General features: G+C 48.6%; 1 protein-coding gene across 1 annotated transcript in view; it reads left to right on the top strand.

Moving 5' to 3' along the window:
• huwe1 (HECT, UBA and WWE domain containing E3 ubiquitin protein ligase 1) overlaps positions 1 to 26,463 on the top strand; it is a 221,466-nt gene that overhangs the window by 82,690 nt on the left and 112,313 nt on the right. Inside the window, 13 exon segments of the mRNA XM_059643207.1 lie at positions 697 to 798; positions 2,484 to 2,564; positions 4,453 to 4,559; positions 6,072 to 6,249; positions 7,491 to 7,582; positions 8,613 to 8,833; positions 16,510 to 16,567; positions 18,548 to 18,724; positions 18,995 to 19,240; positions 19,965 to 20,098; positions 22,359 to 22,471; positions 23,132 to 23,323; positions 24,323 to 24,539. Of these exon segments, the coding sequence (XP_059499190.1) occupies positions 697 to 798; positions 2,484 to 2,564; positions 4,453 to 4,559; positions 6,072 to 6,249; positions 7,491 to 7,582; positions 8,613 to 8,833; positions 16,510 to 16,567; positions 18,548 to 18,724; positions 18,995 to 19,240; positions 19,965 to 20,098; positions 22,359 to 22,471; positions 23,132 to 23,323; positions 24,323 to 24,539 (1,918 nt within the window).

Here is a 26,463-nt window from a genome sequence, read left to right as displayed (position 1 = left end):
ACTTTGATCTGAAAGTATGATGCCTTGGCCTGCCAAATACATAAAGACGTGCTAAGATGGTGAATGGCTTTTGATGTAATTCAGTGTGTCCACACTGTTGTGATTCTATGAACTATTCCAATATTGTAACATCCCATAAACACACTCCTTGGCAAAAAGTCAATTTCAGATACAGATTCTTACATGCAGTTCTCCAATTCGGGACGAAATACGTCAAGACAAAATTGAGAAAGAATGGCAGCTCAGAGACTTTCGCTGAAGCTTCCAATTCTGTTGAAACCCCAACAGCTTCTGATGCTACTGAGAAACCAAAATCCAGAAATTCTAATCTGAGAGAGCTGGCCACCCCCATTATTTAGGCTTTTTTTTAATAAAAATTCCAAGGCCCTCCCAAGCCTCTTACATTACTCCAGAGTGCTCAGGTCCTTTCTTCAAACGAAAGGACAAAAAAACCTTTTCAAGCCACAGGATTGTCACAAGGGGGAGTTTGTCCAAATGTGTCCTTGAGCCAGCATCTCCTCGGAATGATGTTGCAGTACTATGGGAGTTTGTCTGCAATTTGGCCACTATTCCCTCCAATAAAACGGCAACTTTGATCTGAAAACATGAGGCCTTGGCCTGCCAAATACGTTAGGGTGTACTAAGATGGTGAATGGCTTTTGATGTAATTCAGTGGTTTTGTTCTTCTCCGTGCAGGGGTTCAGTGCATCCCGCAACGAGCAGCCCTGCTGAAGTCCATGCTTAACTTTCTGAAGAAGGCCATTCAAGATCCAGCTTTCTCGGACAGCATTCGGCATGGTAATATCTTCTCTTTAAGGCCCTTTATCTTTCAGGGAAGAAGTAGCTGATTGAGTTCCCATCGTCTGCCATGTAAATACAGGGAGATTACAACTCTGCAGGGCAGAGGGATCTGAGTGTCTTGGCGTATGAGTCATGAAAAGTTAGTTTGCAGCTGCAACAAGTGATCAGGAGTGCAAATGGAATTGTTTGTTCTAAACTAGAGTTGAGCATCAGTGTAGGGATGTTTTGTACAGGGCATTGGCAAGACCACACCTAAGGAACTGTATGCAGTTGAGGTCTTCCTATTTGACAAAATACTTAATTGCATTTAAAGCAGTTTAGATAATGTTGACATTTTTTGCTTCCATGATTCATGGGGTGTGGGTATTGTTGGCAAAGCCAGCATTTGTTGTTCCATTGTTGAGAATTCCTGCAATTGTGTCCTGATGTTGTTCTCTTGTTTGGAATTCTTGTAATTGTGTCATGATGAAAAGCTCTTACTTTTTCTCAGCAATATTGTTTTAACTGACTTTTCAGTGGTTTGGGAACCACATCTACAAGCCCTTGTAAGCAGAGTCTCTTTCTAGTCCTTTCAGAGGGCAGTTAAGAGTCAGCCATATTGCCGTGGATCTGGAGTTGCATATAATATAGACAAGAATAAGGATGGCAGAGCGAAAGAGACTTACTGTCAGAGCTCATTGTCCAGTGCATCGGAATAAAATCATAAAGACTGTTTCTCTCAGGGGGCCCACAACGTGTACTGCACGAGGGGAGGTTACTTAAAATAATCTTGCAGTCATTAGTTTTCTGATCTTGGGATGAAAAGGCCATGGGTTTGAGTCATACTGTTAGGTGAGGAATGAGAGAGAGGACTCATCTGCACTGCTGGGTGGATGAACAGCATCTTGTGATCGTATTTACCAACACACCTTACTTGGCAGAAAACAACAGGCTGACTGGCTGCTTGTTGCATGTCATTTGTGGGGCTGCTCTGTGCAAATTGCCCGGCATGGCTGCATTCCAAGCACTTTGGGATAGACCCGAAACGTCAGCTTTCCTGCTCCTCTGATGCTGCTTGGCCTGCTGTGTTCATCCAGCTCTACACCTTGTTATCTGAGGTATTATATGACCTCAGATTTGTACTTTGTGGATGTGGTTGAGTTTGCAGTTTGAAGCTTCACTTTATTTCCGGTGAATTGGGCACTGCAAGTTTGTCCAGTGTTTTGACATCTTTCAGTCAGCAGGGATAAGGTCAATGAAGCCCCTCCAGTCTGACCTGTCATCCACTTAGATTGTGACAAAACTATCTTAATTTTTGAGATTTAAAAAAATCTGAATCAATCTATTTAGGCTCTGGAACCTGGTACTCCTGGGTCAAAGGTAGGGGCATTATCACTGTGTCACAGGAATTCTGAAACTCTTATCTTGAAACTCCATCTACCTTCAGGTAGACAATTGTGAAACATTGTCACTAATAACACCACAACTGTCTCCCCCCAACCCTTCCAGGACTGCAGCAGGTCAAGTGCCTCACCATCTCCTCGCCGGTAATTAGGTGATAGCCAGTATTGACTGCCTAAGTGTTAGTGGCTCCCGCAATTTATGAATGAATAAAAGCTCCCATGATATTGTTAGCTCTGTTGGTTCACTCTAACCCTAAGTAGAAGCACTTGTGTAATTCCTCTGTGCTGTTTACCTTTCAGTAATGGATGGGTCCCTGCCTACCTCACTAAAGCACATCATCAGCAATGCAGAGTATTACGGGCCATCACTGTTCCTACTCGGTAAGCAACATCAAAGCGTCTTGATCCGTCATGGATTTCTTTTGTTTTGCTGTCTCCCACAGCAATTGAAGCCCTCTCTGCTTATCTCACAGCCTTCTCTCTCTCTCTCTCTCTCTCCCCCCCTCCCCCCCTCCCCCCCTCCCCCCCTCCCCCCCTCCCCCCCTCCCCCCCTCCCCCCCTCCCCCCCTCCCCCCCTCCCCCCCTCCCCCCCTCCCCCCCTCTCCCCCTCTCCCCCTCTCCCCCTCTCCCCCTCTCCCCCTCTCTCCCTCTCTCTCCCTCCCTTCCCCAGTGTTTTATCATTTCCCTTTACCCGTCCATCTTTCCCCTCACTCTGTCAGCGAGTCTGCTGCAGCAGTCTGCCGTATGCTGCATGGAATAAACCTGGTGGGAGTGTGGTGTTATTCTCTGTGCCGCATACTCAGCTGTATAAACAAGCACGTTCAACGCCGTGTCCTAATGAATAAAAACTGAAAGAACTGTGGATGCTGGAAAAGCTCAGCAGGCCTGGCAGCGTCTGTGGAGAGAAATCAGAGTTCCCGTTGTTAACCACTAACCATCCCCATTAATTCACCTGCCTAGCCAGTTTGTTACCTACTCCTTTCTGTCCAACTGTTCTTTCCTCTCTGGGTTCCGTCTCCATCTATCATTTACTGCTTACCTCCTCTCTTCTGCATATGAACCCCCAATTTCTTAGATATTATCCGTTCTGAAGAAGGGTCACTTCACTCATTTCTCTCCACAGATGCTACCATACCTGCTGAGTTTTTAGCGATTTTTCTTTTTGTTTTTTTTAAATGTTGGTTTTAATCACCAGATTGTTAGCAACTGCCTTGCTAATTTGCCTCTGTAAATGAAGTCAGCATTTCTGGTAGATGGCACCCATGTCAGTGGATCCTTAAAATAATAATTAAAACAAAAAAAACACGTAAATGGGAATGTCATTCAAGTCCGAAGGCAGTGAGCATAAAATCTAGGCTGTCACTCCCCTGAGCCAAGCAGCGCTGATAGAAATGCTTCACTGTCAGAGGTGATTTAAGACCATCAGCGCTATTGCTGCCTCCATGGTGTGGCCTGACCAGATGGTGGCAGTATGTTGTGCAGTTCTGGGACACGTAAGCAACAGTTTGCCGTTTGCTGACAGCCCAGCCACACGGTTGACAGCACTGCCATTTAGCTGTGTCTGCACATGTTTGTGGCTCTTGGCCGCTGTAAGGTGTGCAAGGGAGTTGAGCAGTGCGCGCACGTTTGTTTGTGCGCGGATGTGTGGTAGACAGACAGGAAAGTGGCTGTCAGCCATGGCCTTACTGAATAGCATAGCAAGCTTGAAGGGCTGAATGGCCTGTTGCTGCTCCCCAGTCCTCTGTTCTCGACTGCACTCGGTTGAGTGCAAAACATCTCTCAACTTTCTCAAAGAGGATGAGGGGAGCTTTCCTAACACAAAATGCAAGTCACACCTTTTTTTCCTGTTTATCTTTCTGTCTATAATCATCTTACTCGTTTCTCCACACTCTTCTCCTACTTTTGAATGCCTTGATGAATAGATGCTGCAGCTTTAAAATATTGTAATGGATTTCTGATTGAGTGTGAGGGAGGAATGGAGTCAATTTGTGACGGCAATTACAAGACATCAAGCCGGATCACTGCATTGCTCGTTTTGTTTGCGTACTCCCAGTTGTATTGATCAAGGCCACGTTTTGTGCCTAGCCATTGTCATTTATTGATCCAGTCCCCTATTTTTCTTGGCTACTGCTAACCCAGTTTGATGTTTTTGTTTTTGTTGTTGGTATCTGTCAGAGGGCTGCCTCGGCCAGCCTGCCAGTGAGGGTACGTTGGGGTGTATGCAGCACTGATGAGTCTCTGTTTTTGCCTTTGTAATTTTTTTTTCCAGCGACAGAGGTGGTGACTGTGTTTGTATTCCAAGAGCCATCGTTGCTGTCGTCTCTGCAGGATAATGGACTGACAGACGTCATGCTTCATGCCTTGTTGATAAAAGATGTGAGTACATCCTCAAATGTTGCCATCACTTTTCTTCACTGCACAAAATAGTTCCACTGGGCTTCTTGTAGTCCAGGCTTCTACTTCTTCAGAGTCCCCTTCTGAATCCTCTGTGCCACCCCTACGTAAACACCTTGGCCACCTCCACCTTTTTCTGATAACTGCCTGCTTGCTGCCGCTCCAATGCCAGCCATAGTTTCATCATAATCAGCCCTGCTGCTGCAGCTTGAGCCCCTGCCTTGAGTAAGGTGGTCACACACTTGTGCCCTTGTCTAGAAGTGCAGTCCACCATATGAGATATAAAGCCAATGTCTCCAGTCCTGGGCACCCAAAAAAAATCCCCAGGAAGAGGATTGGAGCGTGTTTCTGTCTCTCTGTCTGTCTGTCTGGTCAATCTGTCCTTCCGTTCTGATCCCGTCCCCCCCCACCCCGGCATCCGATTTGCAGTCAATGTTTTCACCTCAACCCACCTTCATGGAATCATGGAACATAGAACATGACAGCACAGTACAGGCCCTTCGTCCCTCGATGTTGTGCCGACCTGTCATACCGATCTCAAGCCCATTTAACCTACACTATTCCATGTACGTCCATGTACTTGTCCAATGATGACTTAAATGTACCGAAAGTTGGCGAATCTACTACCATTGCAGGCAAAGCGTTCCATTCCCTTACTACTCTCTGAGTAAAGAAACTACCTCTGACATCCGTCCTATATCTTTCACCCCTCAATTTAAAGCTATGCCCCCTCGTGCTCGCCGTCACCATCCTAGGAAAAAGGCTCTCCCTATCCACCCTATCTAACCCTCTGATTATTTTATATGTTTCAATTAAGTCACCTCTCAACCACCTTCTCTCTAATGAAAACAGCCTCAGCCTTTCCTCATAAGACCTTCCCTCCAGACCAGGCAACATCCTTGAAAGAGAACTGATCTGGTTGTTATCTGATTCTTTGGAGCTGGTTGAGCATTTCCTCCATGTCTGCACTTCAGAAAGTTAATTTGTCGGCCTTGTGCCACTCTGGGATATGCTTTGGGGGCCGAATGAATCAAACAAATGAGTTGTCATGTTTTGTGCTTCACCATCTGATGTGGCCCTTTTGTATTTTTCTTTGACGTGATGGATGCTGAAAGGATATTTCCCCTTGTTTAAAAGCTACAGCATTTTAAGATACTGTGTCGAGGTGTAATTTGCCAAATCTCCAACCCCAATACCACTATCACCACCAAAAAAAGCCAGGTGATGTGACATTTCTGTGTGGAATTTGGGTTATCGAATATGTTTGAGGCCAAGTTAAAGATTTTTCATTAGTTGAGAGTTATGGCGGTGGTGGGGGTGGGCCGGGGTGCACTGTTAGGAAAGTGATTGACAGAACATGCTCCAGGGGCTGAATGGCCTACCATTGCTGCTGTGCTGGAATTATGCTGACTGAAGGAACCTTGCCATTGCCTTCAGTCTGTCACAGCATCGCCACCCCTTTCACCTCCATTTCCAACCTTCTTCTTCCCTCAGGTACCCGCGACCCGTGAAGTTCTGGGTTCTTTGCCGAATGTGTTCAGCGCACTGTGCCTGAATGCCCGTGGGCTGCAATCTTTCGTGCAGTGCCAGCCTTTCGACCGTCTCTTCAAGGTGCTGCTGTCTCCCGACTACTTGCCTGCGATGAGGAGACGTCGCAGTTCGGACCCGTTAGGTCAGTGGGCAGTCTGTTCGTATGGGAGTCACCCAAGGGTATTTCTGTATAGGTAAAATGAGAGGTCCAGATCAAAGCTGCAATTCAGGGCCCTGTGTGTATATACTGCAAAGCCAGGGGAAATTTGGTTCTACTTGTTCAGTTAGTTACTTCGAGTCCTGTTGACCTTCACTGCAGACACAGTAAATCCTGAACTGAGGTGCTGAGATCTCTTTTGTACTTAAGGTGTGTATATTTTTGTGCCAGAGCTTCAGAGACTCCAAAGGATGCAATGCAGCCACAAACCTGGGACCGACGCTTAATTTTGCTTTACTTACCCGGCAGGCAGATATCAGGGCTCAGGAGTGATCGTGTGTGTTTGTGTGGGTTGCGCGCGCGTGCTAGTTTTACAAACTTTTCATTGCACTACCAAGTTCTTGGCTGTGGACTGGCTCTCCTCTATTTGGGGTCTGTGGGTAGCAGGAACTACTGGTTGGAGAGTCCAGGACAGCACTTGCAACCCCACCTTGATCCCCACTTCTGGAAAGCCCTGCCCCTAGGGCTAGTTGAGGGGTCAATTTTAAAAACGAGATCCCGACCTTACAGGAATAAGAACGTCAGGACTCATTTCTACATCTGAAGGCTGCTTGTTTGTAACTCTTTCGCAAATGAGATTTGATATTGGGGTAGTTGCTCATCTTTGGTCTGAGAGATTTATTCTTTCATGGAGTGTGGCCAGCATTTGTTGCTAAACTAAATGGCTGCTAGATCAGTTCAGAGGCTGTTAAGAGTCAGCCCCGTGACCGAGTGCCTGGAATCAATGAGGTTTGTCTGGGTAAGGACAATATGGAACCCTAGGAGACAGTTGTTGGCTGTAACCGTTCCCATTTCTAAGACTAGTTATCAATTACAGGTTTTAAAACTCTACTTCAATTCTACCAGCCAGCCACCCTGGTAAGAGTTGAACCTGTCTCCCCAGAGTATTGACCTTGGTCTCTGGTTACTGGCCTAGCAATGTTACTGCTGTGCCATCATTTCCTGCATGCTGTTAACCAAAGGTAATGAGCGATGTGGGTCAGAGGCGGGATTAGATTGCCAACCAGCTATGATTTCCTTAAACAGCAGAGCAGATTCAGGGGGTTTCTTAATGGCCTGTTTCTTTGTTCCTGACTCTCCAAGGCTGGTAAATAGTAGAACTCTTTGGTCTCACCCTTTGGAAGTTGCCATTGCGACTGATTGTCTGACACTGCCCCTCTCTACAGGTGACACGGCATCCAACCTTGGCAGCGCTGTGGATGAGCTGATGAGACACCAGCCAACTCTGAAGACTGATGCCACTGCTGCAATCATTAAGGTATGTGACCCTGAACCAGAGCAAGCAGGGGGGAGTGACAGGTTTTAGCCAGAGAAATGGCTGGAATGCTGCAGTCTATGTCCAAACCAGGAGGAAATGCAAACTCGCTGTTTCCTTTTTGGCAATCAAATCTTCCTCTGGTGTCAGCAAGGCTGGTATTTATTCCCTCAACTCAAGGGGGTGGCCATGCTGGTTTTGATCTCAACTGTGTATCTGGGCTGCTGCACAGGGCCACGTTACTGAGACTGGTGTTGTGTGTACAAGCCAAGCTGGAGTGGCGACAACAGGGTTTCCTTCCCTGAAACCATGTGGCTGAAAGCTATGTAGACAAGTTGGACAGAAGAGTCCGATTCCAAGTTGTCTGACCCTGTGACCTGCTTTTTAAAGTTAAAGGCATCAAGGGGTATGAGGAGAAACTAGGGCCATGGCATTGGGGAAGAGGACTGGTCATGATCGTTGTGAATGGCAGAACAGGCTCAAAGGGCTGAATGGGCCTACTCCTAGTTTGAGGTTCGAGATCTCAAGTTGCCGGTTTGAGTTTTGAGCTCTTGCTTTTCTGCATTATTGTTCAAATTAGATTGACTATTAATCTGGAGGCCAAAACAGAGTTGCTGGAAAAGCTCAGCAGGTCTGGCAGCATCTGTGAAGGATGCAGTGTTCTGGGGAAGGGTCCACCGGACCTGAAATGTCAACTGTTTTTTCCTTGACAGATGCTCCCAGACCTGCTGAGCTTTTTCAGCAACTTTGATTTTGCCCACAGATTTACAGCATCCGCAGTTCTTTTAGTTTTTATTAATCTGGGGATGTGCCCTCTTCTGACTGGTAGCTATTGCTCCCAATCCCACACTTACATACGTATCTAGTGAGGGCTGTGATCACTGGTTGTGACTGTCACTTGTCCTTGAGCTGTCTGGTTGGGGTTCCGTGTTAGATTTGGGTGAGCAGAGCAACTGATGCTGCGATCTGTGCCGAGGGCGGTGAACGTGGGGGATGAGTTATTGGACCTAACGTGCTTTGTTCTGCCTGTCAGTTGCTTGAGGAAATCTGCAACCTGGGAAGAGACCCCAAGTACATCTGCCAGAAACCTTCTATCCAGAAGGCGGACGGGAGTGCCACTGCTCCTCCACCTCGCTCCAATCACGCTGCCGAGGAAGCATCCAGTGAAGATGAAGAGGAGGAGGAAGTTCAGGCCATGCAGAGCTTCAGCAGCAGCATGGCTGCTCAACAGAGTGACCCTGAACCCAATCAGCAGTAAGTCATTACTCAGCCATTTTAGAGTGTGCATGTGTTTAATAGATGCCTGTGCGTTCACTCTGTCAGATGGCAGTTGTGGAGAATCACCTTTTGAGTTATTCTGCAGCAATTTTTACTCCACACCCAAGCTGTGTTTGAAAAGTTGGTCATGTATTGCTGGTACGTTTTCATTTGCGTCGTGTAGTCACCAAACAGGATGTTATCAAGTCAGCAGATTAAAGAAACTATGTTTGGGGTTCACGCAGCGTACAGGCACATGGCGTGAATGAGGTTAGGAGTGGGTGATTTCTGTCATGATTCTCAATTTCAGTGCAACGAAGATACAAAGGAGGAAACAGAAAATTCCTGGAAAGATTCAGCAGACCTGGCAGCATCAATGGAGAGAAATCAGTTAATTTTTCAGGTTGTGTCAGACCTCCTCCTGTAAAGTTACCACTGATTTCTCTACACATACCCTGTCCGACCTGAGTTTTCCCAGCAAATTTCTCTTTTTTGCAGATATCCAACATCTGCAGTTGGTTTTGTTTTTTTAATCTGAAGGAGGAAAGTCAGTGCCTCTCCATTTCAGACACTGAATCCTCCCTGTACTTTTTTTAAAGTGAAGGTAAAGCTCCTTGTGTACTGTTCCTATCAAACAATCCTAAGATAGGCCCAGTATGGGGTTAGATAAAGAGTAAAATCCTCTCTACACTGTCCCAATCGATACTATCAGGAGATGGACAACATGGGTTCGATGCTGAATGAAGCTCACTCTACATGCCTCCACCACTCCCACCTGAAAAAAACCCCAAATACTCCCAGGACAAGGGCAGCGCAGGTTAGATACAGAGTAAAGCTCCCTCTATACTTTTAAACTGAAAGCAAAGTTCCATCGATACAGTTTTCTTCTGAAACTATTTTATCGTGTGCGTTCTCTAGCTCCTTGCCTAAATCTCTCTCACCAGTTCCCTGTGATAATTAAAATTGTACAGCTTGAATGTAAGTGCAAGAACTGAAGGTCACATGCAACTGCAGTCAATCTGATTGCCATGAGCCATTGAGGGTGGTCGAGGAATATCCGTTTTGCTTCCTGTGCAGTTGAAGATGCTCAGTGCTTTTGGACCGCTATCCTTTCAAGTGCCCATCACCTTGTGCCTGCTGCTCACTCAGATTTTAAGGAAAGGAGCCCCCTTCCCCCAGGCCTTTGCCCTCAGCTCAGACGCTGACGCGTGGATTTACTAAGATCCTCCCTTTGCGCAGGGACAGAGAACTCTCTGTGGAGTGTCCCCCGCTGGCCGCAATCTTTTCACATCTTCCTGAGTGACCTTAAAAGTCCTGTGTGTGCTCTCTCTTCCTTGCCTGGAGCTTGGCTTTGCTGCTTTTGGCAAATGCTCCCCCGGCTCCTCTGAAGCTGTGCCAGCAGCGCGTTGGAATGGAAAGACAGCTCCTCCAGTTCCCAGCTTTGGTTTGTTAACCCTGCAGTGGCCAGGCAGCTGACATCCCACCAGGTTGGTGGGGCTAAGTTTGCCACAGCCTGGCACCAGTTCATCTCTCCTCGTTGTGTTTCATATCCCCAGTTTCTGTGGGAGGAGGGGTTTTTAAAAAAAAAATGGTTTGAGCAATGTGTCAATAGTTGGATTGTAGTACACAGGAGGAGTCCAGTTAAGCCTCAGCTGCCTGTTTGACGGGGCAGTCCTGTTTGCTCGCAGGCCCCGCTGTCTTTTCACAGGTAGTTCCAAAGTTGTTGTTACTTATAGTCCCTGTCCAACTCCCCAGTGAAAGTTATTTACTGAATCGCTTTCCACCTCTCTCCTGGACCTTGTGTGAAATAGCATTGAATCACTGTTTGTGCACCCCCTCCCCAGAGAGGGAATAGTTTTTCAACCTTGTCTGAGATCAGTTCCTGGTAAACTACCTCCTTACCCTTTCTGAGGCTTTCAAATACTTTCATGACACACATTACCCTGCAATGTCTCCAGTAGCTACGCCCACCGGTGCGTTTGGATTCATTTGAATGCTGTTACCAGGATGAGTGTCTCTGTGATGCCTTGACAGACTGCCGTGAATGACCAGCGAATTACTTATCGAGTGCATAGTGACATAAGGAATGCAGCAGCTAGTTTTGCAAGATGCACTGCAGCCGACTCTCCCTGACACCTCCGACAGCAACTTCCAAACCCGCCACCTCTTCTCCCCTAGATGGACATCAGTTGCATGGCAACCCCACTGCCTGTAAGCTCCTGTCCCAAAACATGGAACGATGTTGGCCAACTCTTCGGTGTCACTGAGGTCACAAACAGCCCTGCAGTACTTCAACTGCCGCAGTTCGAGAAGGGGAGCTCTGTGCCACCTTCACAAGTGTAATGAAGAATCTATTCTATTATAGAACATAGAGCAGTGCAGCACAGTACAGGCCCTTCGGCCCATGATGATGTGCCGACCTATTAGCCTACTAAGATCAGTCTACCCTGCATGTACCCTATGTTTTACTATCCTCCATGAGCCTATCCAAGAGTTGCTTAAAAGTCTCTCATCTATCTGACTCCACTACCACTGCTGGCAGTGCATTCCACAGGCCCACCAGTCTGAAGGCCCACTGAAGAACCTATCTCTGACATCTATACCTTCTTCCAGTCACCTTAAAATTATGCCCTCTCATAATAGTCATTTCCCCCTGGGGAAAATTATCCACAATGCTTACGTCCCATACAAGAATTCTGAAGGAAGTGAGCTCCCTCTCTGCTACACAAACTGTCCCTAGCCCCCTCACGTTAAATTTTAACAGCGGCTGTATGGAATTGATGCAGGGATGATGCTCCCCCTGGTTGCAGAGTCTAGAGCTGCGGCTACAGTCTCAGGATAAACACTTAAGACTAATATGAGGAAATATTTCTTCATCTTGAGGGTAGTCAGTCTGTGAAATGCACTACCACAAGAAGCTGTGGAGGCTGGGTCAACAAAGCAATTAGTAGATTTTCAGATATCCATGTCATTGAGACATATGGAATGAAAGTGGGGATATAGTGTTGAGACAGAGGATCAGCCATGGTCATGCTTTTTGTTTCTTTATTCGTTCATGCGATGAGGGCATCGCTGGCCAAGGCAGCTTTTATTGCAACCTTAATTGCTCGGATGGCAGTTCAGTGTCAACCACATTGTTGAGTCTGGAGTCATGTGTGGGCCAGACCAGATAAGGATGACAGTTTCCTTCCCTAAAGGACATTAGCGAGACAGCTTTTTTTTTCCCCTCTGACAATCGACAATGGATTCACGGTCATCATTAGATTTTTAATTCCAAACACTTAATTGAATTCAAATTCTACCATCTACTGTGATTGGATTTGAACCCACGTCCCCAGAATGTTATCTGGGTCTCCGGATTAACAGTCCAGCGATAATACCATTAGACTGTCGCATTCCCTATTGAAAGGTAGAGAAAGCTCGAAGGGCTGACTCTTTCTCCTAATTTTTACGTCTGAGCCATGTGAAGGACAAAGTGGTCAATGGTGTAGAGATGGCTTTTTTTAATGTTACTTCTCAGTCAGAAGGAATCATGTTTGCAATTTATCCACTGCAGGGCCTATATTTAATCCTGCAGTCTTTGATGTGCGTAGCATGCTGCTCCAGAACAATGTCTATGAAAGCCCCAGCTCCTTCCTGCAAATGTCTTTGAATCTCGAGCTCTTATCTTGGAACAGTGATCACCAGACGGTTGGAAGTTCGCATTTTTGTTATGACAGGAAATAGGTTTCTCGCTTGCATTTTAAATGCTGCTGTGCAAGAACAATGTTTGCTGGGAGTGACCCAAAAATGATCAGAGTGGGGGAATATTAATCTCTCGTTTCTTCCTGAGATCCAGCGGCTCCAACTGTGGGGCATCTTGTTTGGAGCCTGTGGACAGGTGTGCAGAATGGTGACCTTAACAGGATGCTCTGTTACTGTGTTCTACTTTTGGAGACGACAAATCTTTCAGTCCTAGTCTTCGCTAATGTGCCTTGGACCCGACAGGGGAGTTGGTCCTTCTGCAGAAGGGTTTTAACTGTGATGTGCCTGCTGGAGTTCACCTGGAATTGTTGAAATGTCTTGCTATGGGCCTAAGTCCTCCCTCTGATGATAGAGTCTCAGTCCGTCCTCCCAATGCTGGAGGAAACCATATGCTGACTTTTGAATCTCTGCCTCTCTTCCTAATTTGAATGTTTTCAAATGAAACTGCTTTTAGCATATACCCTTTTGGAGGTCAGCACTGGGGAGCCCTGTCTCTTAGCGCCCATGATCCCTTCACCTTCCCCACCATCATTTGTTGTTTGGCCTTTTAAGAAATAATGGCAGACCTCTCTGCTATCCAGTAATATAATGGCTGATCTTTTCGTGGACTCGGCTCCACTTACCCACTCACTATAACCCTTAATTCCTTTGCTGTTCAAACATCTCTCTTCGCCTTAAAAACATTCAATCAGGAAGCCACAACTGCTTTAGTGGACAGGGAATTCCACAGATTCACAACCCTTTGGGTAAATAAATACCTCCTCAACTCAGTCTGAAATCTGCTCCCCCTTATTTTGAGGCTATGCCCTCTAGTTTTAGTTTCACTTGCCAGTGGAAACAGCCTCCCTGTTTCTATCTTATCTATTCCCTTCATAATTTCATATGTTTCTAAAAGATTCCCCTCCCCACTTCTTAAATTCACTTGACTCTCGTCCCAGCTTACTCCATCTCACCTCCTGAGCCAACCCCCTCTGCACCCTCTCCAGTGCCGGTACATCCTTTCTCAATTAAGGAGATTCAAATTATACACAGTTTACTGGTTTGTGGGTCTTTAGAAATTCTTCCCAAAACCTTTTCTCATCTTTCTGTCCCTGCCTGCAATGTTACTTAAAATCTCCCACTTTGGTCGAGCTGTGCAGAAATCCCCTCTGTCTTGCTGCCGATTCTGGTCACGATTGCACGAACGTGATGTGACTGGGTGGAATAGGGATGTTTCCACTGAGTTAAAGGCGCAATACAAAACATAAAGAGCAGCTCTTGTGTAAGGAGGGCACTCTGTCGGCTCTGCTGCCAAGCCCAAAAGGCTCCTGGCATCAGCCCAGGTCCTGCAGTTTGCCAGCTCTGTCTCTTTCTCTCTTTTTTGCTCGCTCGTTCTTGCTCATTCTCTCTCTCTCTCTTTCTCGCTCGTTCTCTCTTTCGCTCGTGCTCTCTCTCTCCGTCTCTCTCTCTCTCTCTCTCTCTCTCTCTCTCTCTCTCTCTCTCTCTCTCTCTCAGAACTTCTAAATTCTTTGAGAGAGTTGGGATGTGGAATTGTTTACACGGGCTGCCTCAGCATCCCACTGTCAAACAGTTAAGCCCTGCCAGTCGGCGATCTTCTGACCTATAGAGCCTCGATCTGACGAGGGCAGGCCGCCTTGAGCTGGGATCAAAGACTGTGGTACCATTCACGCCGGCGCAGTAGAAATTCGCTGCGGCTGTATTGTTATGCGACCGTTCCACCGGCCAGCCTCGTTCATGCTTGTGGACTGCGGCAGTTGGAGACTCGAAGCAGGCAGTATTGTGTGGGCTGGCGATGGGGTTCTCTGTGCCCGTCTCTTCTCGAGAACATCGTGCTGCATCAGCTTCTGGTCTGGTTCAGCAACCAGCATGCGCGGTCGTTCCTGTTTGCCCAGCCCTCACCTGGCTTTTGGGGATCTGATCAGATCTGAATGAATTTTGTGGGGTGGGGGGTATCCTGAGCAGGCAGCACTTCGGCTTGACAAATGTTTTGACACGGTGTTTTTGTTTTCCGCTTTTAAAATGATTGGGGCTTCAGGTGGTCGTGGAGAATCGTAACAAGCATCCACCCAGAAGGCTGGGGGGATTGCCAGCGATCAAGAGGGAGGGACAGCCGCATTGCAGTGCTGACAAACGTCTGAGAACTTGGGCCAATTTGTTCAGTTCATAGAAACCCGTGTCTCCCCTAGTGTGCTAAAGGCCTCCCTGGTGTTACTTGATCTTGAGCCCTTGGTGACTCAGGTTGCCGATGCCTCTCTGCTTCTGAGATGGGCATTGGCATCTCATAGATGAATTACTGTGTTGTGAGCAGGGTGGTCTTTATTTTGATGGAAGTCTGCTTGTGGCCTCAGGTGCAATGAGTACGTTGCTTCTGTCAACCGGTTTCCAGGTGCGTATGGAGTATTGGCTGAAAGCGTGTTGTGTGCCTTCGAAACAAAAGACGCAGTATTTTCTGTAGGAATGCACTAGTTGTTAACCCCATGTGCCAGGGCTTGTAGACAGTTCCTGTTAATAATTAGAGGAATATCTTGAGCAAGAGGGAACTGATTTAAGAACCTTGCCGCTCCCTGCTACAGGCTGTTGTATGTGGACAGATATTCAGGCCAACTGCACAAGAGATCATGCATTTCATCCATTATGTTCGCCGGTCAAGATCTTGGCTCAGTGCTGCCTTTGTCACTTCCTTCAGCCATTCAATCATCCTCATTTCTGTAACTTATAACCCCTATAACCCTGTAAATCTGTAACCTGTAACCTCTCTGCTCCTCCTCCATCTCTGTATCCTCTAACCCTTGCATCCCTTCCTGTCCCTGTCACCACCACCTGCCCCTACAGCCCTCCCTGTCTCTGTCACCTCCCGCCCGTTCCTGTTAACACCACGTGCCCCTCCCCGTCTCTGTCACCTCCTCCTGCCCGTGCCCCTCCCAATGAGGAACGGTCTAGCCCTGCATGAGCACCCCAGCAGCTTAAAACTGCAGGTCTGACCCACCTGCAGTGGGCATCCGTTTAGGTTGCTGTGTGTCCAGTTAACCTTTCTGTTCCTTAAATTGTTGTGGGGCGAGACTGCTGCCAGGTTTGTGTCGGTAAAACCGTTAAGAAGCAGTTTATCAGTTACGATCAGAATCATGTCTGGTTTCGGAAGGTTTAAGGAGGAGTTTATAAGAGTGGGTGACTTCAGGTTGGAAATGGGCAAGATTTTGAATGGCCTTTCCAACGTGGGCATAGAATGAATGTTTCCTGTTCTGGGTGAGTGCAGAATGAGTGGGCATTGTTATAAAATTCACAAACACCCTTTCAGGACTTGGACGGAGGAAAATGTTCTTCTCTGAGGCTTGTGTGACTTTAGCACACTACTTGTGAAGTCAGGGAAGGTGAGATGGTTGAATAAGGTGAAGGTAGATTGATTCTTGTGGGTGAATGGGAACCTGGCATTCAGACTGTAAACATAGGTTAGTCACAATCTATATCACCTGGTACAGCAGGATTGGAGCTAAGTGGCTGCAATTTTGTTTGCTCGGTAACTGTTCTTGTTAGCAGGGGCGTCTGTAAATGAACGCCCACAGAGGTATGGGGGACCTGAGAAATCTTTTTAGATGCTGCCTGGAAAGGAAGAGGAGGTCGGATTCGGTCATGACCATCACGAGATTTGATCCCTATATGGAGGGGACTGAAGCAATGAGCCGAGAACAGGTTGCTGGTTCTCTGTACTGTTCCATTGACATGAGGGCAGAATTGCCTCCATTGTTGTATGATTCTCTCTGCGCATGTACACCTGAGAGCTGCTCAAATCATTTCGGTACCATGACCATTTGGACATCATTATAGCAAGGCCCATTTTGGCTCTGGGTGGGTCCCTGAGTAGAGACGAAACCTGTCTTGGTTCTTTTAAATGCTTCCCAAAACACACACTTTTTTTCTTTTTGAATTCTCAGGGTGGTTGGCACGGAGGAGAGGATACCTATCCCACTGATGGATTATATACTGAATGTGGTAAGTGAACTGTTACCTATCCATACCCCAGTGTTATGCAGCGACAGACCTGTTCCCCCACTGGTACCGTACCCCAGTGTTATACAGTGACAGACCCGTCCCCCACCGGTACTGTACCCCAGTGTTATACAGTGACAGACCTAGCCATTACTGTTACTGTACCCCAGTGTTTTACAGTGACAGAGCTATTCATTACTGATACTGTACCCCAGTGTTATACAGCGACAGACCTGTCCCCCACGGGTACTGTACCCCAGTGTTACAGACCTGTCCCCCACTGGCACTGTACCCCAGGACAGACCCGTCCCCCACCGGTACTGTACCCCAGTGTTACACAGCGACAGACCTATTCATTACTGGTACTGTACCGCAATGTTCTACAGTGACAGACCCGCCCCTACCCCCTCCACTGGTTCTGTATCCCAGTGTTATAGTGAGTGATCTGACCCCAGCAATGCTTCACCTTTAGAGTTACTGTTGTTTCACAGACTTTGGGTGTCATCGGCCAAGCCAGCATTTATTGCTCACTCCAAATACATCTGAATTTATGATCAGTTCAGCTTTTGTGCTGCTTTTAATTTCTGGCTGTATGCAACTTGAGTTCCCTAATCCCATTGAAGGAAGATGTAACACAAGATTGAATAGTGTCTCTACAATATGCACTCAAGCAGCTGAGCCAGCTTTTACTGACTGCATCTTCCAAACCTGCTGTCCTCACGCCCTACTGCGCACATGGGGACGTCAAGTGCAAACTTCCTTTCAAAGCATATGCCATCCTGACTTTGAACAATGTTGGCTGTTCCTTCACTCTGCCACTGGGTCAGAAACCTGGAATCCCCGTCCCTTGTAGCACTGCAGGTGGCTCTATACCACGTGGATTGCAGCAGTTCAAGAAAGCAGCTCGTCACTGCTGTCTTAAGAGGCAGTCAAGATGGCAGTAGTTGCTAGATCTCGTCCTGTGAAGGAAATAGAAGAAAAATGTGTTTTGTGGTTGGTTACTCTTCAGATTCATGCTCTGCATTGAAAGTTGCAACCTCCTTGCTTATCCCATCCAGAGTGCAATCCTGCCACAAGTGGGCCATCATTGTTCTTTCCCTGCTCCTCGCTGCTATCTTTGATCCTAATTCCCCACCCTTTCCCTGCCCAGAATCCTGAGGCATGGTGTAGGTACAGCCTGCTCTGGCTGAGATATGTTGCACAGCAAATGTCAGGTGGTTGGAGCAGGAGCCATCTCACTTGCCCCTTTGCCTCACTACCCCAATGCTCTGACCAAGCTTGCAGCAAATTGCCAGGTTTGGTCCATGACTTCCATGGAATTTGGCGGCATGGTAACTGACTGAGCTGTGTCTGTTGTCCTTCGCCCCACTTTAACTGATAAAAGCACATGATCTGGGTGCTGGAGTGGACCATTCAGCCTGTTGAGCCTGCTCCATCATTCACTGTGGACATGATTGATCAATGGTTTCAGTTCCACTTGCTTGCCTGTCCCCTGTATCCCTCTGACCCATCCTGAACGATGGAGCAGCTGCAAGCTTCTTGTGTACAGCTTTTCAAAAATTCAGAGCTGCCTCCGTAAAGTAATTACTCCTCATCTCAGCCCTAAACAATCGTCTTGTTATTCTCAATGTCTTCCCATGTGTTTTAGATTCTTCAACAATCTCTCAGCCTCCTCCCTGTCTGAGCCCCTTCAGAACCTTTGTATGTTCAAGTGAGATTGTCTCTTGTTCTTCTAACTCCAGAGGATATTGGCCCAGTTTATTCAGCAAACCACTCCTCCCAGAGACCAACCTTGACTATAAGCACCTTGAATGTGAGACATTATTTCTGAAACGTGGGAACCAAAACTGCACGCACATGTTGCAGATGTGTTCTCAGCAAAGGCCTGTAGAATTCTAACTGAACCTGACTCTTTCTACACCAACCCTTAAATCTAGTGTACCCTAACCACTGTATTTATCTCTATCTCTCTTGTTCCACAAGATGAAGTTTGTTGAGTCGATCCTGAGCAACAACACAACCGATGACCACTGTCAGGAGTTTGTGACCCAGAAGGGCCTGCAGCCTCTCGTCTGCATCCTGGGGCTGCCGAATCTTCCCATCGACTTCCCCACTTCTGCTGCTTGCCAGGCTGTCGCAGGGGTGTGCAAGTCCATTCTGGTGTGTAGTCATAAGATCTCTCACTCTGTGTCTGTGTGGCATTCGCGCGTGCTCTCACTGCCTGCCTGTGTCTGATTTACAGAAGCTTCCATCAGCTGTAAAACCATCGTTGATTTTTTTATTATTAATTATCGGAAGGTGTTGAGTCTCTTTGATTTGGTAATATGCCTCTCTCTTAAATGAGCTGCTTAATTAGTTTGTTTTGTGCCAGGAACATCAGCTAGTACATGATCACATCTAATCAGTCTTGTCCCTATCGTATTCCCACAGACACTATCACACGAGTTGAAGGTGTTGCAGGAAGGTCTTGTTCAGCTGGACACCATACTGTCATCCTTGGAGCCACTGCACCGACCTATTGACACCCCCGGTGGTTCTGTCCTCCTGCGGGAACTGGCGAATGCTGGCAACGTGGTTGACGCCACGCTTTCGGCCCAGGCCACGCCACTGCTGCACGCTCTCACTGCAGCACACGCCTACATCATGATGTTTGTGCACACCTGCAGAGTGGGCCAGGTGAGGGTCAAAAACTCCGCTTGTTGGGTAAAGAGACATGAGGTCAAAGTTCACTCTTCTGGAAGCTGAACACCCTGCAAGGTTAACTGCTGGTTTGCATGCTTTGCTCGCGCGCCCTTCCTTGCATATGATTGCCAACTCTATTGCCCACATGCTCAATTCTTCTTGGGTACCTGTTACCTGCTTGTTTCCTTGTGAGACGTGCCTTAGAATTAGACTGTGGGGCTCCTTATGTAGGTCAGTCTTTGGAGGCAGCATGGTGGTTCTGTGGTTAGCACTGCCTCTCAGTGCCAGTCAGCAGGTTTAATTCCACCATCTGTCTACCTCAGTGCAGTTTGCACATTTCCTCTGGGTGATCTGGTTTTTTTCCCACGGTCCAAAGGTATGCGGGTTTGGGTGGATTGGCCATGGGAAATGCAGAGTTACAGAGATAGCATAGAGGGTTGATTTGGGGCGGGGGGTGTGTGTGTGTGAGGAGGACGATGTTGTTTGGAGGCACAGACTCGATGGCTCGAAATGGCTTGCTTCCACACTGTAGGGCTTCTATGACACTGCTTTACTCCAGTTGCTGCTGGGGTATTTTGCCACAATAAGGGTCTGGTTTATAAGTGTGGGAGTTTCCGCACGTGTGAGGCGTGTCTGATTATCTGTGAGTAAGCCCAAGTGGTGTTGCAAAATGGTTTGATTTGCCAAGCCGTGACTCTTCTCTTTTTTTTTCCCCCAGAGTGAAATCCGTTCCATATCTGTGAACCAATGGGGCTCTCAGCTGGGCCTGAATGTCCTGAACAAGCTCAGCCAACTATACTGCTCGCTGGTGTGGGAGAGCACTGTCCTATTGTCCCTTTGTACCCCAAACAGGTGAGGCAAGGCCAAAGGAGCCAGGAGAGAATCACTTGGTGCTCGAATCTTGGGAAGCACTGAAGGCCCCAGGGTTGTGCAGCCATTCAGGGTGTTGAGCCGCGATCCTAGAGGGGTGAGAGGACAGATTTTTAAATTCCTCCTGGAACTGATGCACCAGGAACTAAGGGAGACTGGACCCCCAAGTGCAAAACACCAAGCGTTGTGTGAAGTTAAAGGTAGAGCTAGCCTTCATTGGGGATTGCGCTAAAACGTTGAGCTACCTGGCTGCTGCATATCAGCACTTTGTTTGATGTTGGACAGGGTGTGGTTATTGCAGTTTGAGCTTGCAGTTACCATGCTTGTTTACCAGAATGGTTCAGTACCAACTGCTTCACTTGAGGAAAGCTGGGCCTGTTTCCCTTGTGCAAGAGGAGGTGAAGGGGAGATTTGGTGGGAGTGTCTGACAAACTGGACTGGGAAAATGTAAGAACAGCACATGCTGAAGACAGAGAACACTGTGTGGAGCTGGAGGAGCACAGCAGGCCAAGCAGCATCAGAGGAGCAGGAAAGTTGATATTTTGGGTCCGGGCCCTCCTTGAACCGGCAGAAACTTTTTCCTCTTCTCTGATAAGCAGAGGTTTTAGTGGCTTGGAACAGAGTAGGTGAGGTGAGAAAAATCTTTTTCACACAACAAACAGTTGGGTCTCGGAATGCACCTGTGGAAAATTAGTGGAAGCAGCTTCGGTGCATTCGCAACATCATTACAATTTTGCAGTACAGAAAAAGACCATTCAATCCATCATGTCGGTACCAGCTTCTGAAAGAGCTACCCCACTCGTCCCACTCTCCAGCCGTATCTCTGCAGTCTTCCAACTTCATCCCTTTCAGATATAAATCCAGCTCTCTTTTGAAACCTCCTATGGAATCCTCCACCACCACTTTTGCAGGCATTCCAAATTCTAACAACCCTGCATCAAGAAGTTTTTCCCTCTTCTCCTGGTTCGCTCACTGACCATCTTGAAATTGAGACTCCTAGTTGTTGACATACCAGCTATTGGAAACAAGATGTCCTTTCTCACCCGGTCAAATGGTTCATAATTTTGAGTACCTCAATAAGATCACTACTTAATCTTTGCTTCAAGAATAAGCTGAATTTCTCCAATCTTACCTTGTATCTAAAATCCCTCATTCCTGGCATCATTCTAAGAAATCTCCTTTGAGCTCTCTTCAGGGCTCTAACATCCTTAGCTTGCCCAGAACTGACTGCCATACTTCTAATCTGTTCTGACTAATCATTTGTAGAGCTGTAGCATCACTTCCTTGCTTTGGTATTCTGTCTCTACTTATAAACCTTCTACACTACCTTAATAACTGCAGCATGCCTGGCTACCTTCAGAGAAAGATGTACGTGAGGCCCGAGGTCCCTCAGCTCCTGTACTCCCCCTCCAAGTTGTACCATCAAGCCTGTATTGTGTCTCTCTTTAATTTACCAAAATGCATTACCTCTCATTTCTCTGCTTTGAAATTCATCTGCCTGTTTGGCCAACTTCTCAGTGTCCCTCTGAAGTTGCTCAACATCCTCCCATTTCACCATTCTTCTCAGCTCAGTATCATCTGCAAACGGAGAGATTTGCAGCCCTCAACACCCAGCTCCGAATGATTTGTATAAATCGGAAAACGCAAGGGTCCTAACATTGATCCCCGAGGAATATCACTTTCAACTTCTGTTCAATCTGAGAAATGCCCATCTGTACCTATCCTCTGTTTCCTATGTTCTAGTCCATGCTGATAAGGACCTGTCAATCCCAAATGGTTCTAACTTGCTAACCAACCTGTTGTGTGTCACTGTATCAAGTACTTCCTGTAAATCCAAATATACAACATCCACAGCATTACCCTCGTCCACTGTCTGTGTCACTGCATCAAAGCCCTCAATCAAATTTGTCAGATATGACCTCCCCTTGACAAGGCAGTGTTGACCATCTAGTATCAAGGATTCTGAGATCCGAGCTGCCAGTGGTACAAGGTGATGAGGTGGATAAAATGCATCAGCTGTGATAGAGTGGTGGAGCCTGCTCAATAGGCTGAAAGGCTTGTTTCGGTTAGTGTTTTCCTGTCCTTCCCCTGAGCAAATGGATTGTGAGCAACAGTGAGATTTTGTTGGGTGGGCTGATGTTAGCACTGCAGTGCTGATCTGCAAATTTTGGACACTTTGCACAAGGTTATGAAGTGCAACTCGAAGGCACATATGGAAGCTAACTGTCTTGTTTGGATTCAGTCTTCCAGCTGGCTGCGAGTTTGGCCAGGCCGACATGCAGAAGCTGGTGCCAAAAGAGGACAAGCCTGCCACTGCTGCCACACCAGGTACCTCCACTGGAGCGAAGCGAGCAGGTGAGCTCTTCATACTAACATGCCAGTCAACAACAACAGCTCACATTCGTGCAACACCTTTTTAACATCGTTAAGCTTCGTGGAGCTGGCAAACCAAAAGTGATGCTGAACCTCAGATATGAGAACAAGAGGCTGTAAACTGTATCCTAGGGGGTGGATTTTAACTTGGAGGAGGTTGGTAGAGGTGGGGTGTGAATTAGAGTTTGGAGCTGAATCCACCAATGCAGGCACGATTTAAATTGGGAGAGACCAGGACTGAGAGATTCTGAGAATAGCGAGGCTTCCAGATAGAGGAAGGCACTCTGGTTGTGGAGGGGCATTTAAAATGTAGGTGTTGCATGGTCAAGGTCCTGGGGCTGGCACAGAGGACATCACAGGGTGATATGTGCGTAGGACTTCAGTGAATGAAAGTGCAAATTAGCAGTACCCTGGCTCAGATCTAATGTGCACTGGACACTGGGAGGTCCATCTTGTTTTGAGGCTGTTCTTGTTTCATGTGACCTCTGAGACATTGTGGAGGTCCAACTCCCGCTTGCAAAGAAATCAAAGGCTTCCTGATGCCAATTTCCACCCCCCCCCCACCTTCTCTTTCCTTTTTAAACCTCCTTTCTCCCCCCAAACCCCGTCCCCAAAATCCCCTATTCTTTGTCGGCATTTCAGAAGCAGAAATGGATGCTGCAAACAGTACAGTGGAGGCGTCAGCTCAGGGGCTCTTGGAGGGGATTAGCCTGGATGGAGACACCCTTGCACCAATGGAAACGGATGAACCCAGCACCTCCGATGCCAAAGGGAAGTCCAAGATTACACCGGCCATGGCTGCGCGGATCAAGCAGATCAAACCGTTGCTCTCGGGTGAGTCATTCCCAGTGAATTGTGCCAGAATGGATCCAACATTGGTAGGTGCAGTTGCTGTGGATGCTGTCAACTCCCTCCGATATGGCCACTGTGTCGCTGCTTTAGCAATGCTGTCTCATGAAGATGAGCACTGGGGCTATTCCGGAGGGACACCGGAGAAGGTCAGTGGTCACCCTCTGACTGGACTTAGCCATCTGTTGGGTTCCACCACCCAGAATCTGTCTGTGTCTCGCTTTCACTCCCCTTTCTCCCTCCTCTGTCTCTGTCTCCTCCTTCTGCCCCCTCCACCCCCAAACCCCAACTGCCTCCTCCCTGTCACACATTTTCCCTCTTCCACCACCACCCCTTTCTCTCTCCCCTCCTCCTTTCCCTATCTCTCTGTCAGTCTCCCTCTCCCTCTCCCCTCCCCGACCCTTTTCTCCCTCTTCCCCTCCTCCCTATCTCTTGTTCCCCCCACCCCCCCATCCCTTTTCCCAATTGCACAAAACAACCCGCCCCCCCCCCCCCCCCAAGCGCCCGCCCAGAACCGCAGCCTCCATCTTTGTCTATTCTGAGTGGTATGGAGAAGGGTAAGCCTGGAGGCCATGGTTGCAGCAATTTGAGCAGGGAGTTGGATGACCCTTGGGAATGGGTCCCGGGGGCGGGTGGGGATCCCATCCAGCCCGGTGCTGGTTATATCGCATATGACACCCCTCCCCCAGCTCAGCTGGCTGGCTGCCAATCCTGTGCAGCACCGACCACATGGGTGCAGTTTCCATACTGGCTGAGGTCAGCACGGAGGTCCCCACATTCTCAGCCTTGCCTCCCCATTAGAGAGGGGCGACTGTGTCCATTTAACCTGAGAGAGCAGACCTGTGGTCCTCTGGGACTGTGACAGTGTTACTGTTGGGAGTTGGTTTCTCTGTACATAACCATTTGATTCTTTTCCTGCCTGTGTATTCTTGAACACCCCCCCAACCCGCTTGTGACACTGACCTTTGTTATTGTAACCCGCAGCCTCCTCGCGGCTTGGCAGGGCGCTGGCCGAACTCTTTGGCTTGTTGGTCAAGCTGTGTGTCGGATCGCCCGTGCGACAGAGACGGAGCCACCACCCCGCCAGCACCACCACTGCGCCCACCCCGGCGGCACGAGGGACGGCATCCGCGCTCACCAAGCTCCTGACCAAAGGCTTGTCGTGGCAGCCGCCACCGTACACACCAACCCCCCGCTTCAGGTAGGTTTCGCTGGCCTCCCCTCCACCTCCCATCGCTGCAGCCCTGGCCTCTGACGTGCTGGTGTCCAGTCTGCTCAGTCAGGTGGAGCTTTAGAACAGGTAATGTGTCCACTGAGCCCGTTATGCGAGATTGCACTGCTTCCTCTCTGGTGAAAGTGAAAACTATTTCCTGCTGTGTAAAATGAAATGACCTGGAATCTACTCATACGTAGTGGCGGCAGTTCCAACTTGTCCCATCCTTTAGAATGTTTGGGGGTGTGGGGGGGCAGGTGCGACACGGAGGCTTAGTGGTTAGCACTGCTGCCTAGCACCACCAGGGGACCCGGGTTCAATTCCAGCCTCAGGCGATTGTCTGTGTGGAGTTTGTGCATTCTGCGCAGGTTAGTGTGGATTGGCCGTGCTAAATTGTCCCGTAGTGCCCAGGGATGTGCAGGTTAGGGTGGGATTGGCCGTGCTAAATTGTCCTGTAGTGCCAGGGATGTGCAGGTTAGGGTGGGATTGGCCGTGCTAAATTGTCCCGTAGTGCCCAGGGATGTGCGGGTTAGGGTGGGATTGGCCGTGCTAAATTGTCCCATAGTGCCCAGGGATGTGCGGGTTAGGGTGGGATTGGCCGTGCTAAATTGTCCCGTAGTGCCCAGGGACGTGCGGGTTAGGGTGGATTGGCCGTGCTAAATTGTCTCGTAGTGCCCAGGGATGTGCGGGTTAGGGTGGGATTGGCCGTGCTAAATTGTCCTGTAGTGCCCAGGGATGTGCGGGTTAGGGTGGGATTGGCCGTGCTAAATTGTCCCGTAGTGCCCAGGGACGTGCGGGTTAGGGTGGATTGGCCGTGCTAAATTGTCTCGTAGTGCCCAGGGATGTGCGGGTTAGGGTGGGATTGGCCGTGCTAAATTGTCCTGTAGTGCCCAGGGATGTGCGGGTTAGGGTGGGATTGGCCGTGCTAAATTGTCCCGTAGTGCCCAGGGATGTGTGGGTTAGGGTGGGATTGGCCATGCTAAATTGTCCCGTAGTGCCCAGGGATGTGCGGGTTAGGGTGGGATTGGCCGTGCTAAATTGTCCCGTAGTGCCCAGGGATGTGCGGGTTAGGCGTGGGATTGTCCGTGCTAAATTGTCCCGTAGTGCCCAGGGATGTGCGGGTTAGGGTGGATTGGCCGTGCTAAATTGTCCCGTAGTGCCCAGGGATGTGTGGGTTAGGGTGGGATTGGCCGTGCTAAATTGTCCTGTAGTGCCCAGGGATGTGCGGGTTAGGGTGGGATTGGCCGTGCTAAATTGTCCCGTAGTGCCCAAGGATGTGCGGGTTAGGGTGGGATTGGCCGTGCTAAATTGTCCCGTAGTGCCCAGGGATGTGCGGGTTAGGCGTGGGATTGGCCGTGCTAAATTGTCCCGTAGTGCCCAGGGATGTGCGGGTTAGGGCGGGATTGGCCGTGCTAAATTGTCCCGTAGTGCCCAGGGATGTGCGGGTTAGGGTGGGATTGGCCGTGCTAAATTGTCCCGTAGTGCCCAAGGATGTGCGGGTTAGGGTGGGATTGGCCGTGCTAAATTGTCCCGTAGTGCCCAGGGATGTGCGGGTTAGGCGTGGGATTGGCCGTGCTAAATTGTCCCGTAGTGCCCAGGGATGTGCGGGTTAGGGCGGGATTGGCCGTGCTAAATTGTCCCGTAGTGCCCAGGGATGTGCGGGTTAGGGTGGGATTGGCTGTGCTAAATTGTCCCGTAGTGCCCATGGATGTGCGGGTTAGGGTGGGATTGGCTGCGCTGAATTGTCCCGTAGTGCCCAGGGATGTGCGGGTTAGGGTGGGATTGGCTGCGCTGAATTGTCCCGTAGTGCCCAGGGGTGTGCGGGTTAGGGTGGGATTGTCCGTGCTAAATTGTCCTGTAGTACCCAGGGATGTGCGGGTTAGGGTGGGATTGGCCGTGCTAAATTGTCCCG

Source organism: Stegostoma tigrinum, chromosome 49, assembly GCF_030684315.1.
Source record: "Stegostoma tigrinum isolate sSteTig4 chromosome 49, sSteTig4.hap1, whole genome shotgun sequence".
Lineage (NCBI taxonomy): Eukaryota > Metazoa > Chordata > Chondrichthyes > Orectolobiformes > Stegostomatidae > Stegostoma > Stegostoma tigrinum.
This window is presented reverse-complemented; position numbering and strand designations above follow the sequence as displayed.